This window comes from Dermochelys coriacea, chromosome 12 (assembly GCF_009764565.3).
Source record: "Dermochelys coriacea isolate rDerCor1 chromosome 12, rDerCor1.pri.v4, whole genome shotgun sequence".
NCBI classification, from domain to species: domain Eukaryota; kingdom Metazoa; phylum Chordata; order Testudines; family Dermochelyidae; genus Dermochelys; species Dermochelys coriacea.
The window spans coordinates 37,925,793-37,940,034 of NC_050079.1; the positions used below are offsets into that span (position 1 = coordinate 37,925,793).

At 47.2% G+C, this 14,242-nt stretch overlaps 1 protein-coding gene across 4 annotated transcripts in view; it reads right to left on the minus strand.

Annotated features, from left to right (window-relative positions):
* Positions 1–3,504: 3,504 nt before the first annotated feature.
* FBXO31 (F-box protein 31) overlaps positions 3,505–14,242 on the minus strand; it is a 46,730-nt gene continuing 35,992 nt past the window's right edge. For all 4 annotated transcript variants that reach the window (XM_043494883.1, XM_043494884.1, XM_038368328.2 and 1 more), the window contains 2 exons: positions 12,815–13,188; positions 3,505–11,438 (listed from right to left, as the gene is read on the minus strand). In XM_043494883.1, the coding sequence (XP_043350818.1) occupies positions 11,216–11,438; positions 12,815–13,188 (597 nt within the window). In that variant the 3' untranslated portion in view covers positions 3,505–11,215. The remainder of the gene's footprint in view (positions 11,439–12,814; positions 13,189–14,242) is intronic.

The window sequence follows — 14,242 nt, forward strand, 5'->3', positions numbered from 1 at the left end:
CTCATCATGGCCAGAATTCTGGTTAGCTCTAGGCTAACCCGATAGCAAGTGTCAAAAATTGGGACAGGAGGTGGGGGGCGTAATAGGTGCCTATGTGAGAAAGACCCAAAAATCAGGACTGTCCCTATAAAATTGGGACATCTGGTCACCCTAGGTAGCTCGCACTGGGACTTATAAATGGTGTATTCATAAGACAAAAGAGCCCCACTCCTGCCAGCCTTACTCAGCTGCTCCAGCTGACACCTCTGGGCCTTCTTCATGAAGAAGAGGTCCAGGCTCGGAGTTCATAGATCCCAAGGCCAGAAGGGACCATTCTGATCATCCACCCTGACCCCCTGTGTAGAACAGGCCAGAGAATGTCCCCAAAACAATTCCCAGAGCAGATCTTTTAGAAAACACATCCCATCTTTATTTAAAAATGGTCAATGATGGAGAATCCACCACAACCCTTGGTAAATCCTTCCAATGATTAATTATCCTCACCAGGAAAAAATTACACCTCATTTCCAGTCTGAACGTGTCTCACTTCAATTTCCAGCCATTGGATGGTGTTAGATCTTTCTCTGCTAGATTGAAGACCCCATTATTAAATACTTGTTCACCATGCTGATACTTAAAGACTGATCAAATCATCCCTTACTCTTCTCTTTGTGAGGCCCAATGAGCTCAACAATTTTAGGTTATCACTAGAAGGCACGTTTTCTAATCCTTTAATTCTAGTAGCTCGTCTTTGAACCCTCTCCAATCAATCAACATCCTTCTTGAATTGTGGGCTTCAGAAAGCAACGAAGAATTTGCATGACAAAGATGAGACAAACAGAAAGAACCATCCCAAACAAAACAACGCAGTTGGCTGCCTATAGAGGTCTAATGCTTTAGGAGGAAACAAACAGTAAAAGCAGCCACTAAGCCAATGTGGAACGCTTTTGTGTTGATAGCAATCACCTTCTCACAGAAAAAGCTGAACCCTTTGGTCCCTCCTTATGGTTACTACATTTACAACTGTACACGTGAAGGGCCTTTTTCTTTCATGATAACAGCCAGTAATAAATCACATCTCCAAGAGCTTTTATACCTTTGACAGACAGAAAAAAACCCAACGTCACAGAAATGTAGGCCTGGAAGGGACCTTGAGGGGTTGCCAGGTCTGACCAAAGGAACCTGTCTGTTCTGGAAGTTCATGCCTGGACCAAAGCCATATTCTCTATTCTTGGGCAGCTGGCACAGGCTGTGCGTGTCTCTCTGTCTGTAGCTCACCCAGCACCATCCCCAACCTCTGAGCAGTGTGAGCTGGTCCTTCCTCTCAAAGTAGCAGCAAATCAGATGTCTAGTGAGGAGCATTTAAATGTCAACATCACTAATCTGTTCCTCGTGGCAAGGAAGGAGAAGGAAGGGGCACAGCAAGGAATGGCTCATTTTGGTGTCACAGGTGGCTGGTGTTTGGGAGATACCACCACTTACTTCTATTACTCACTGAGGGGGTCTCTCTAGAAGGAGGTCAATTAAGCTTAAAGAACCGCTTGATGAAATCTGGAATATCTACACTAGCCCATGTGAGAAGTGTCTCCTTTCAGCAATTCACATCGATGGAACTTTGTCCCACCCCCCCCTTGGGGTTTATTATACTTTCTGGGGCTGGGAGAGCAGGAGTCACATTGCAGCCTAGACTTTGCAACCATTCAGAAAACATTTCGGGGTAGAGTACAGATTGATCATGGCCAGGACTCATCCTGGCTAAATATCCAGAACAGCACTGCCCAGGACAGGATGTGGGGGATGGCATTGGGAGTGTACACCATTCACCGTTACCGAGGGACTTCCATGGTGGCCCCAGACACCAAGAGAAAGGCACAACTCTAGAGGAGAGAATCTGAACTCATGGCCCTTCTATTCAAGGGCAGTGCTTGTTTCTCTAAGATACCATGTGAATACACTAATCAGAGAGTCAGTCACCAAGGCCTATGAGAAAACAACAGTTTTCAGAGGAGAACTGTCCAAACAGAGGTGCTAAACTTCTTAGAGTGCCATAATTTGAAATACTTCCAAACTGGTCAATCAGTAGGAGATTGTAGGGGCAGTTCATGACAATTTCATGGGGGCCAGAGGCACAGATTTTCCATAGCTCTACACCAAAAATAGTTTAAATATCAGAAAATGTAATGAGCAACTCATTGTTGGGCGACTGGATTGAAGTTACCCCTTGACCAAATGACCTGACATTTCTGCCACAAACTCTGTCCTGCCCTTGTTGTTGCATACCAGTTTTCAAGACAATTTCCCCTGTGCACATGGATTTTAGAGCCCTTTGAAAATTAAACACAGTTCCTTATTGGGCACCCTGTAGCTGAGGAACCCCTGGATCAAATGACCCCAGAGTTGCATCACTATTAGCTATGCTAGAGTGCTTTGAAGGATCGTCCGTTAAACCAGAAGCTTTGCTCTTGTGGCAAATCTCCCCAAAGAAGGCCCTGCAGAGTGTAACCTGTGTGCATAACATGTGCTCAGAAAGCTGCCCTAGGCAGGACTTGAACTGTATGTGAGCGTCGCTCAGGTTCAAGGGCCACAGCCTGGCATCTTAAGTCACCCTTTTACTCTGACCTCAAGCTACCTGCCAACATTCTGGCTTGCGGCAGAGCTCCTGTCCTGCTGAAGACGAGCAAATGATTCACACGTCAGCTTAACCTGAGCCCCACTGGAGATTCAACTTTTGTCCTGAATAACTTTGAAAATGTTGCTTCTCCAAAAGAACGGTAGGGTCTGGAAACCAGCTGAGATCAAACCTGAGTGGATGTTATCAGTGTGGCAATGATCTGAAGCCTTGTTTGTACCCCAGTAGGTGCAAAAAGACATCAGAATGGTAAAAGGTTGATGTTGTGCAATAGTAAGGGGATGGTAACTTGGTACTCTTCACTCAAATGAGCCCAAATTTGAACCAGAAATCCCACCATAACCCCCAGTGAGGCAAAGCAAATTTCAACATAAATTTGAGTACGCATGTGGATTTTAGAGCAGTTAGGGAAAAAAGTCAGCAGTTCAATAGTATGCTATTCTTAACCTTTATATTGTAGTGCTACAGCCCCCACAGTATTCCCTTAACAAGACAGAGGTCCATGTTTACACTCCTATAAGTCTTACCATTTTGAAACTCTTTCTAAAGAGCAAATTTTAATTCCAAACCAAAATACATACTGTAGACTTACATTTTCAAGAGTTTTGGATGCTTTAAGGCACCTTTTGAAAATCAGGCCCCATTCAAAGCACTGATAACCTATCCTCTGAAAATCAGGTGCCTTTAAAAAGGTGTCTCAAACTAGGCACCCACAAAATCAGTAGTCACTCCTGAAAGTTTAGGCACTAAACAAATTTTACGGATCTCCTTGCATCAACTCCTTCATCCCTCATCTGAGCCCAAGGGAAATTCACACGTTGGGGTAACAACTTTCAGACCATTAAAATGTGCTGAATGTGCAACAGCCACATTTCTGTGGAAAAAACAGACAAGACAGTTCACAAAATTTTTGTTTTTATTATTTTAAATTGGAAAAGGCTCCTTGGGTAATCATGATAGGTGTAAAAGTCTCACACACACACACACACACACACACTTTGTTCACACAACTTTCTACCCGATACTTGGGATGCAGTGGGCAAGCGCTGCAAAATCACTGCTGTCTTTTGCAGAACAATCCCTTTCCTCCCCAAATCATATACAAGCAGAGGCACAAAATCCCCCTCCGCCCCCACCAAAGGACACAAACTGGGACAGGTGCATTGTTTAAACTACAGTTCTGATTTTTCATGTTAATGTTCGTAGCATAAGAGGTTTAAGTGCCAGAAAGGGAGGCTCAAGCAGCATTTCAGAAAGAAAGTTCACCTTTCCTCTCTCTGCTACCATTTGTAGAAGGCAGATAGCTGGTGTATTACTTATATCGTGTCATAGGATGCACATAGCACTTTACAAATACTTAAGATGACAATGGTATTGACACCAGATATGAACCTCAATCTGAAAGGCCAGGTGGAGACTGTAGTCTGTGCCATATGAAATTGTTAATGAAGGATACACACAGGAATAAGGGAAAAAACTATTTCGGGGAAGGAAGGGGGGGAGAAAAAAAAATCAACCAACAAAGAGCATATTGCTTTGATAAAGCAAATGAACACCTAATTTAAGTACTTTTTTGTCAAGATTGAAAATTAGAGTGCAACCCAAACAAAAAACCCCATACGTAATTACACATTTTAATTTAGCACACACACAAAAATCAGTTGCACTCACATTTACATAAGTTACCTCATTCTTCCACTCCACAAACTGATCTCAAGTATCTTGTACGTTCCACTGCTTGTCTGCCCTGGACCACAAATACCAACATGCAATCCTGTGGCAGCTGGACAGAATGAAAGAAGTTTGGCCATGTGAGTAGCCGTCTATACACACAAAATAATATATTATCTTCTAAGCTAGCAATCTGAGATCAAACAGCCCCATTTCAACACATGAAGCCAGCACTTGCATTATGATCAGTGATTAGTTTTAAATAAAAAAATGCTACTTAAATTAAAAGAGTCATCCAGTAAAGTAAAAATTGAGCCCGTTTCATTTTTCTCCAGCTGTTTACTTCTCCACAGCAAGTCTTCTATAAAAGTTACCTCCTTTCCCCTATCATTTCCTAAGGAGCTGCATCTCTTCCCTTAATACCTCGTGCCAGAATTGCTGCAGCCACACTGTTCAGAACAGACAGCAACTGGAGGGGAAAGTGGATACCCAAAGCTACACATTTGCATTCTCCCTAAGTAAACAGAACTTTACACGTCTATCTGGCCTGCCAAAAATCTTCTGTACCAGTGCAGAGTCCTGTCGGGTCACAGCAATTTACAGCTAAAAAAAATTCCAGCCCAACACATGGACATCTTACTTGTTACAGGTTCTATGAAGTTTGCTGGATGTGATATTGAGCTAGAAATAAACCCACATTCAGGAAAGTCTCCAAGAGTGTGACAGTTTCCAGCTGCTTCATGGGCATCTCTGATTCCTAATGTTCATGCACTATCCTGAGTGTGCTTCCATGGAAATACCTGTTAGAGGATGCTGAACCAGGGTTTATCCGGTAGCTGCTAGGTTACGTTGCAGTGCAGACTGCAGGGGTTTGGTTTATGTATTCCTCGGCGCTATTGCCAGCAGAGCATTCCTAGACCAACAGACTGACCAGCCGGAGTCTATTTCCTGTCCGCGTACTGGGCACTTTCCCCAAAGGCTTTCCATTGTTACAGAAGAGACACAGGGTGCCTTAAGTCTCCATCTCAGCGTCCTCTAACAGGTGTTTCCCCTCAAGCACCACTCACAGGACAGTGCATGAACACTGGGAAACGGAGATGCCCCCAAAAAGGTGGGAACTCTGTCGCACCCTAGAAGATGCAAACTCCACCACACGGTTCCTCATCTTGGGCCAGCTCAGACACGCAGACCCCTCCCAAAGACAAGTGCCTTCACCCCAGAGGAACACAGACCCTGGAAACATGGTACCACCCCCCACGCAATGACAATTCTTCAACTAACCCACAAGACGGGCCCATCAACCTCCCGATACCAAGTGACAGGATTCCACACACTTGAAATGCACTTATGCTATGCAACACTGCTAATTAGAGAAAACCCTTCCCACAACCACATGCTTCCGCACTCCAGATTTCACTATGCCACTGTAGCACAGGTGATTATTGGTATTACCACAGTATCTAGGAGCCCCAGTCATGGAGCAGGACCCCACCGTGCTAGGCACTGTACGAACACGGAACACGCTTACTTCCCCTGCCGCAGATTCAGACGCCTCTGAGAAGTTCTCTTGTGCTACCAGCCACAAAAGCTGACCCTGCTTTTATACAAGCTCCCCACAGGTGAAGCAGAGGGTTGGCGGAGGCATTTGGAGCCACTCAGAGAGGGCCCAATCCTGCAAGCATTCTGGGCATGAGCCAAAACCCACTGATGTCAATGGAAGTCTTTCCATTGACTCCAATGGGCTTTGGATCAGTCCCCACATAAGCACAGAGGGCTTGCAGCAGCAGCCCTTAGTTTTTGGTAAAATACTTGGAGATCATTGGCTTGGAGGGACTAGACTAGTGCAGAGTCCTGTTAATGCAGGGTAAAATATTATCTTGACCTGGACTAAAAGCAAGGGGCCTACTGAACAGGGGGAAGAGCCTGGAGTAAGACTATCCCCTCACTGCCAGTGATCAGTTCAGGTGGAGAGACCAGTAAGTTTTTCATGCTGATCTACAGTACAGAGTGGTCATGCCATCATTTAAATACTTTTAAACAGGAGTTTCACCCCCCAGTTTTCAAGGGCACAACAGACCATATTCCGTCTGCAAGTGACTGGTCTAGCACAAGCATCAGCACTGCTTTGCTATGACGCAAGCACCGTAACACTCGGGAGATGATGCCTAGCGAGAGGCTTCCCCTACCAGGAGTGACGCTGTTTTCCAATTGTTATAAAAACCGTTGTCAGGGATCAACCCTATCCACAGCTTTACGATTTCACAGTGATACAAACACCTCCATCACTCAGCCACCCCGGCCTCATCAGTGGCATTCCCTTTCAGGTGGACAGGAAGTGCAGCATTACAAAAGGGAGGGCTCTGTGGGGTCAGTTCTCATTCTGAAGAGCGCTACAGTAGCTCTGTATTGAGGTCTATCCTCAAATGCATCAGCATTACAAACTGCTGTACATTGGCGCTGGATGCATCGTTACACACAGTGGCGTACGGTAAAAAAAAGTGGGTAAATAACCTAAACTAAACTCCATATTCCCCAAACGAGAAGGGGGGTAAACTGCATTTCCCCAGGACTACGCCACTGGTCACACGTCAGTTTTACCAACCCAGATGTCACCTGCCTCTGCTGAAAGTTGTGGGGGGTGGAACCCTGCTGCATAAAGCTCTCATGAGAGAAACTTAGTCTGCCAGGTGCAACAGCCATGTTCTGTTGTGGTTTCCCACACTCAGCTTTCACACAAGCAGAGGGTCTCGCTGGGCCCCATCTGCAGTAAGTGGCATTCTCCAGAGGGGAAAAAAAAACTTGATTAGTCACTGGCTATGTTGCCAGTAGGACTCAGGAAGCTGGCAGGGTACAGGATATAAAATCTCATCCTCCAGGACACATTACTGCCTGCAGGAATTAGTACAGCCAGACTAGACCTCTGACACAATTACTTGTGCACGCTCTCATGGGAGTAGCCACTATGTCTATGGCCAGACCCCTCCATGACTGGCAAGACACCGCTTAAAATTACCACTGCACCAATGAGACTGCACCACTGAACCTGCTGATTTTTTTTGTATAGCTTTCACTAACAAAGTGCCCCTCCTCTCTCTCTGCCCTTCTGCAGCCTGACTCTGAAAGCTGTTGTGTCAAACTCTTCATGGCAGCTTTTCTTTATTCTACCTTTCCCTGAAAAACATGGGTACACCTTGGTCCAAAGGCCCCTATACAGACTGTAACATGGGATGCCACTGCTCCCCAGAGGTGAAGTACCAATTTCCATGGCTTCAGACCTCTGCCAACTTTCCATTCACACAGGGCCAAATCAAAGGAAATTCGCTTCTGAAATGTCAGAAGATTTAAGGGTTTTTTTGGGCATGAGCCCAGATTCCAGTCACTGTCTTTCCAGCAAGAGAATAAAAACCACGATGTGCCAGTTCGGCAGGTACGTTCTGACACTGAAGTTAGTTGGGCACCCTATAAATGAAAGGAGCTTCTAAAAGGGCAGAGCAATCTCTGAAAAGGTGCTGCAGCACATGCATGTCTCTGCACAGCCCTCTCACTGGTTGAGGAGCTCGCTATCGTGCCAAGCACATCTCGAGTTCAAAGGGCATCCATGGAAGAACTCAAAAGCTTCCATTAAAATATTATGTGGACACACGCTCCAAGGGGGGCATTGTGCCAGTCTGAAGATCAGACACTGCTGGGCAAGTGCTGACAGCCTAACAAGAGGACTCTAACACAAGCATCAAGACCATATTTCTGAAAAGCCCCCCCCCAACCCCCATCTTCCACTGCATGATGTCCTGGGGCCCACAGATTACAAAAGCAGGGTTCCCCCCCCCAACTCCGCAGCCAGACTTAGAAATACGGGGCAGTCTAAGCGGCAATCACGACCCATGACATCATTTTAATAAATCTTGGTGTACACATTATCTTTACACATTCTCCCAACTGGGTACATAACACACAAGGGATTGGTTCTACTCGGAGATAGCTACCGAGTCAATATAAGGGTCTATGTTTGTATTTACATGATTGATGGAACAACTCCAAAGGAGTCACGAGTCTCTCAGGTCAAGTGCCCATATTGTATTAAATGCATGTTCATTTTTAAGTGCTACTGTAGAAACAATTCAGGAAAGTCTGTCAAAACTTTAAGGGCCAGATTTTTGATTTGCATATGTAAATTAGGGCAGTTATGGACACATTTTTGCCTTAGAAATTAGACCTGAAAATGGCTGCTTAAATGCCTACCGCACAACTCACACCTGCAGACACCCAATTAGCCTGCAAAATTGCACCTGCAATAGCCAGTGCTTCTTTTTGCTTGTGCATTTGCACAGGTGCAGCTCTGAGCGTCTGGTGTGAAGGACACAAAGGAAATTCAGAACTAAGGTTGAGAAGCTGGTTTTAGCCTGTGCCCACGCACCAAAGACCAGAGCAATAAACACCCTGCCAGCATTCCACAGCCTTAGCAATGGTGTGAGACAAAAGCTAATTCTCCCTCCCGCAGGGGTAGAAAGAGGCACAGCCCCTCAAGCTACATTGAGCCTGCCTCGTTTGTATAGGTTATCCAAACGAACACTACTAACATTCCAGAGGCCCTCTGACTCTGATGTATACCTCGGTATGGTTCATGCTACAGACAACTGGGTAGGAAGGGAAGGAGAAGTGCCCAGAATTTATCTGATGCACATAGATTCATGCAACTTGATATGACAGGGATTAGTTCCATGAGTGACACAACCTGCTGCTCTCTGAGCCACTGAGGGACACCACTGTTCACGTGCAGCTCAGGAAGGGAATGATGTGAAGGCTGAAATCGGAGAAGCAGCAACAAAACTGCAACAGGAGGGAATAAGTTTCCTGTTATCAGTGAAATCAGCCAATAAGCTACTCTCTCCCACAAAAGCAGCACAAAACCATCCCACCCAACTGCGCATGTATTACTGCTTACAAACAGAGGTCTGGAGGGTCAGAGGTGGAAAGGGGGAGAACTTGTAAGACAAGGAGTTGTCCCACAGATGGAGGCGCTCTGATGGGGGTTGAAAGACGCAATCTTTAACAGTCTTCCTCCTCTCCAAAAGGGATTGAGAAAAAGAGGACACAAATTTCACTTGGAGTCAAGCCTTTCCTTATATCCCCATTCCCACAATCTGCCCCAAAAGAAGCTGTTGGGGAGATCGCTTCTATAATAGCTGACAAGTGATCAATAGCAGGAGAGATGTTAAAATGCACAGAGTTATCCATCAGCTGCCTCACAGCTGCGGTTCTCCCAGCCCCTGATCCCAGGCTCAAGGCAAAGAGATGGAGGAAACTGGAAAAGGAAGGCAGTTCCCTTGATATGTTACACCTCTACTCCTTCATTCAGTTGCGGATTCCTGCGTCTCTTTCTACCCAAGACTGATGAGAACAAAAGCGTCTGGAAAACTTGTGATCAGTGGATGAGAGATATGGGGCTCGAACCATAATCCTTCTGCTGCACAGTTACCTACTGTCAGCTACCAGTCACTTTAACAGGTCTCCGAGGCAAGCAGCTCCTTTGCTTTTGAAGCAGAACACTGCCAAGTAGGAGATGGTGGTTGGAATTCTGGACTCCTTCCCACCTACGTGCACCTTCCAGCAGAGCTCAGATAGCTATGTTAAGAGTAGCTATGGGAAATTAAGAGCAAAAGCTTCCTGAGATAGCAGCAGTGATTGTGATTTGGGACAAGACAGGAGTGAGGGGGTGTCACTAGAAGAGAAATCTGTGTTAGGTAGGAGAAAGAATACAAGAACCCTGAAGTACGGGGACAGGGGAAGCCATCAGAGACAGAAGTCTACAGGGGCCACTGAAAAATAAACAAAACATTCCCAGTGAAGTGTCAGTAAAGCTGCTGAGAGGCACCAGAATGAACCACAGCACCATGGAATTCCTAACCGCTTCCTTTACACTGCCCAGGGGGAAACAACACATCACAAGCACTGGCCTAGCCAGAAATCACATTTCACAGCGGCTGCCATCCAGCGAGTGTGCAGAGGTGACAGTCAGAAATTCACCATATTTAGAGGATTTTTAGTTCTTTAAAATGAGAACTTTAAAAGTCTTTAAAAAGAGCCACTTAAAATGAGTTAAAACTACAGAAGACTCTCCTCCAATCTGAACTGGTTTTGTTTGGAGTTCCATACTGGGGCCCTATAAAGGGAGCCATGATTCCCCCTTGGCCTCTAGTCAGAATCAGACTAGAGTCCAAGAGGGCCATGGGGGCAGCGAGCTCTGGGAGGAAGCATGAGGCTACCTGTGGAGCTGTTTGCAGTGGAAATCCCTTCTCTTACTGTTGAATCCCACTTTGATTCCCAAACCAAAGGCAGAGCTACCTCAGGCCTGTTTTTCCATCAAGGCTACATTATAAGGAAGGGCCCTGGAGGGGGCGAAACACACATTAGTCATTTTTGAGCCACGCAATGAATTGGCAGAAAATTTGCAGGTGGAGGTGTGGGGTTTTTGGGGGGTGATCAATCTTCAAATTGTTAGATTGGGCCGGTTGCAGGAAAGATTTAACATGATACTTCACTGAAGGGTTTGCCTTCTGCAGGGATGTGCCAATGGCTAGAGCAGACAGCACGCATACAACACTTCCGCTATATCGATTTACACATTCCTCAACATTGGCCTCAAAGGAATTTTGTTCTGATACATTCTTTTAAAAATACAAGCATGCTCATTTCCCTCCTGTGTAGGTCCCCTCTCACTATGCAGAGCTGTGTCGCAGGCTATATAGAAAGTACTGCCAGGGAGCAGTGTGGGGATTCTGTTTATATTCTAACAGGGATGTGTAGATTTTGGCAAAAAGGCCTTATTGAAAAGTGCATGCTTTTGTTCAGAGGTACCACAGGCAAGGGTTCTGTCCTTGGCAGGAGAGAGCAGAAGCTTTCTTCGCAATCCCTCCTCTGTCCACTAGGGGCCGCTTGTCAAGTAGTCATCGACTGAATGTTTTTGAGCATTTCATCGAAGGCCTCTCGGGACGGCGCTGCGGCATTCTGGAAAGAGACCTTGATCCTGCTGTAGAGGCTGAAGGATTTCAGCTCCAGCCAGATGAACCCGAAACGATCATCGTCAAAGAGAATGAAGATGCCTGGCGTTCGCTCAGGGCTGGTGAAGCCATGTCCGGCAATGAGCCCCGTGCCATAGAAACTACAGAGAGGGAGAGAAGCAGGAAAAACAACAACATGAACTGCATTATTGTGGCAGCTTAAGATGAATTTACTGTACCAGAGCAAACGTGAGGTCCATCTAGACCAGCCACCAGCGGCTAGGACCTGATGGTTCGGAGGAAAATCAACCCCCCCCAGAATGCACCTGAGTAGATGTGCCATGCTGCACAAAGGGGGAGTTTTACCTGCTGACTTTGAAGCAATCAGTTCACGCCCTGCAGCATGAAGTGCCATTGCCTCCATCTTCACAAGCATGAGAACAATGCTAAAAACAAACACTCACCTGCTCCTTTAAGTGCAGCTACTGTATCTGACTAAGCTAAGGATCGGGACATGGAAGCTAACCTAACATCCCTGCAGCTATACACACGAGGATTTGTCTTCAGTTTCAAGGATCACACCAGACTAAACAAAGGCTGATAAGGCCGGGGGCATGAGACCTGCGTAACCAGGCCACATTCTGGCTGTGGAGGAAAGGTGGGTAAAGTTCAGTGCCAAGTCCTTCGCATGCAGTGAGAAGGGCACATCTGAACAGTATGTTGCTTCTTGTTTGGAATCTGGCCTTTGTGGATTCATGGAATGACCCGCTGCGAGTTAATTAGCACAGATGTTTGGCTGAGGATCATTTCTGTTTGGATCCAGACTCTTTCCCCCCACCCCTTCGTTTAGCAAGGTGCCTCACTGAAGACAGCACCCCCACTATCTGAAAATAAATCATGCTGCAAGCTGCTCTGCATCCCCACAGATCCCATTCATTGAGGGTGCTAAGCATTTTGCAGGATTCGGCCCAAAGCGCACAAGCCCTGAAGCAGAGTCAGAGGGAAAGGGCAGCACACTCCCATGGTCTTGAGAGACAAATATGATGCACAGGTAGGAAGGACCCAGCTAGGGAGGATCCTGAGGAACAGGGAGAAAAGGGGCAAGTGGCTCATGGAGAAACAGAGCAATAAAGGTAAAATACAGGAAGGATTATGCCCCAGGGCACGATCGGGGCAGGATCTGCAGGGGAGGCGAGATAGAGACAACCCTCCCGCCTCTGCTTGCTATCTGCCAGGAGGTAAAAGGAGCAAAGGAGATTGCACTAGATGGAGCCATAGATGAAGTACTGATAAGAAATGGTAAACTCAGACTGAGCACTGGAGCAGGGGGTATCATGCTTTGGGTATCAATGCAGAAAGGCTCTGGGGGGTTTTCATCCCTATGTTTTCCCCTGGGGTTCAGGCTGGATGTCCTGTCTGGGCAGGGGAGGGGCGACGAGGGAGCGGTGCTAATAACTGGGCCTCTTTCTGAGCAGGTCTCAGTTGCTTGCGTGCGGGCAGGGTGCGTGGGAAAGGCCGATTAACCAGGTTCATTTACCACATCCGGCAGGTCCGGGGATAGTCCTCATTCCTCGATATGACTCCCACGGGCAGCACAAAGGGCTGTGAGGTCGGCACCGACTCATGGGCTGCTGCTGCCCCCTCAGCCTCAGTCCCCTCAGCCCCAGCGTCATCCCTCTGCGCAGGCTGCTCGGATTGCTGTGAGTCGCTCTGTTGGGAGCGGCCCTCCTCTTCGTCCTGCCCTTCCTCCTCCTGCTGCTGCTGCTGCTCCCGGCGCACCTGCTCCTGCACCTCCAGGACGATGCGGGAGAGCTCATTGAAGTTGCGCAGGTTCTCGATGTCAGGGAGCTGGATGGGGTGCGCCAGGTCGATCTCCACTGTCTGCTGGCCAGCTGGGATATTGGGATCTCCCTGCAGCAAGGAACAGAACCACACTTCAGGACACCACAGAACAGAGCTCATGCCAAAAGCTCAGACATCAGTACCCCTGCAGCTGGCCAGCAAGTTCCCTCCACCCTGGCAATGCCCAGTTCCACAACAGCACACCCTGCTTGTCAATTAAAAGGTCCCACCCAAATCCCAGCAGCACATGGCCTTGGACCTGCCTGCATCGCCCCTGCACCTGGGATATGGCACCAAGGCCCAGCCTGTATGTAGAGACTTTATCAGAACAGATGGGACAAACTGAGTGACGTGTCAGGGTGGGCCCCTGGTTGAAAGGGATGGCTGCTAGCGTCTGTGAGGGGCAGGGGAAATCTCAGATACAGGAAATCTGCTCCGAGAAGCACATAACCAGATGTTCCCACAGAATGGAATGGTGGGAGGAAGGCAGTCTGGATTCAAAAGCATTTCACAGGCCGGCAGAAGCTCTGCACGATAGGATTTCGCTGCTGCACAGGGAGAAGACAAGACAGATAGTAGCCCAGCATTCTGGAAAATCCTAGCATTGGACTCTTTGCCTAGATGGCATTTCCCCAAAGGCAGAGAACAGCCAGACTAATGAGTGTCCCCCCCCAAAGGAAATTGTACGTTCTCCTACATAACAATGAATTTGTTCCCACCAATTCCCTAGGTAAGATGGCTCTGCTGTGACAAAGTTATTATACCCTTCTCTAAGTTACTTATCTGACCCCAGTCACCATAGTATTGAGCACTTTATTCTCACAGCATCCCAGTGCTATTATCCCCATTTTACAGATAGGAAACTGAGGCACAAGTCTGTGTAATACCCAGACCCCTAAACCCCAGCAAAGTCAACGGAAGCCAGGAGTCCAAATCTGGGCCTTAGTGACTTGTCCAAGGTCACACAGGGTCGAGCAGCTAATGGAACCCAGGTCTCCCAGATCCTAGGCTTGTTCCCCAACCATTGCATCATCCCTCCCTAACCCAGACAATCACCTCTATCACACAGATCCCTGACACAAGAGAAAGCAATAAGGGCTGCAGTTTACTACCCTGGTTCCAA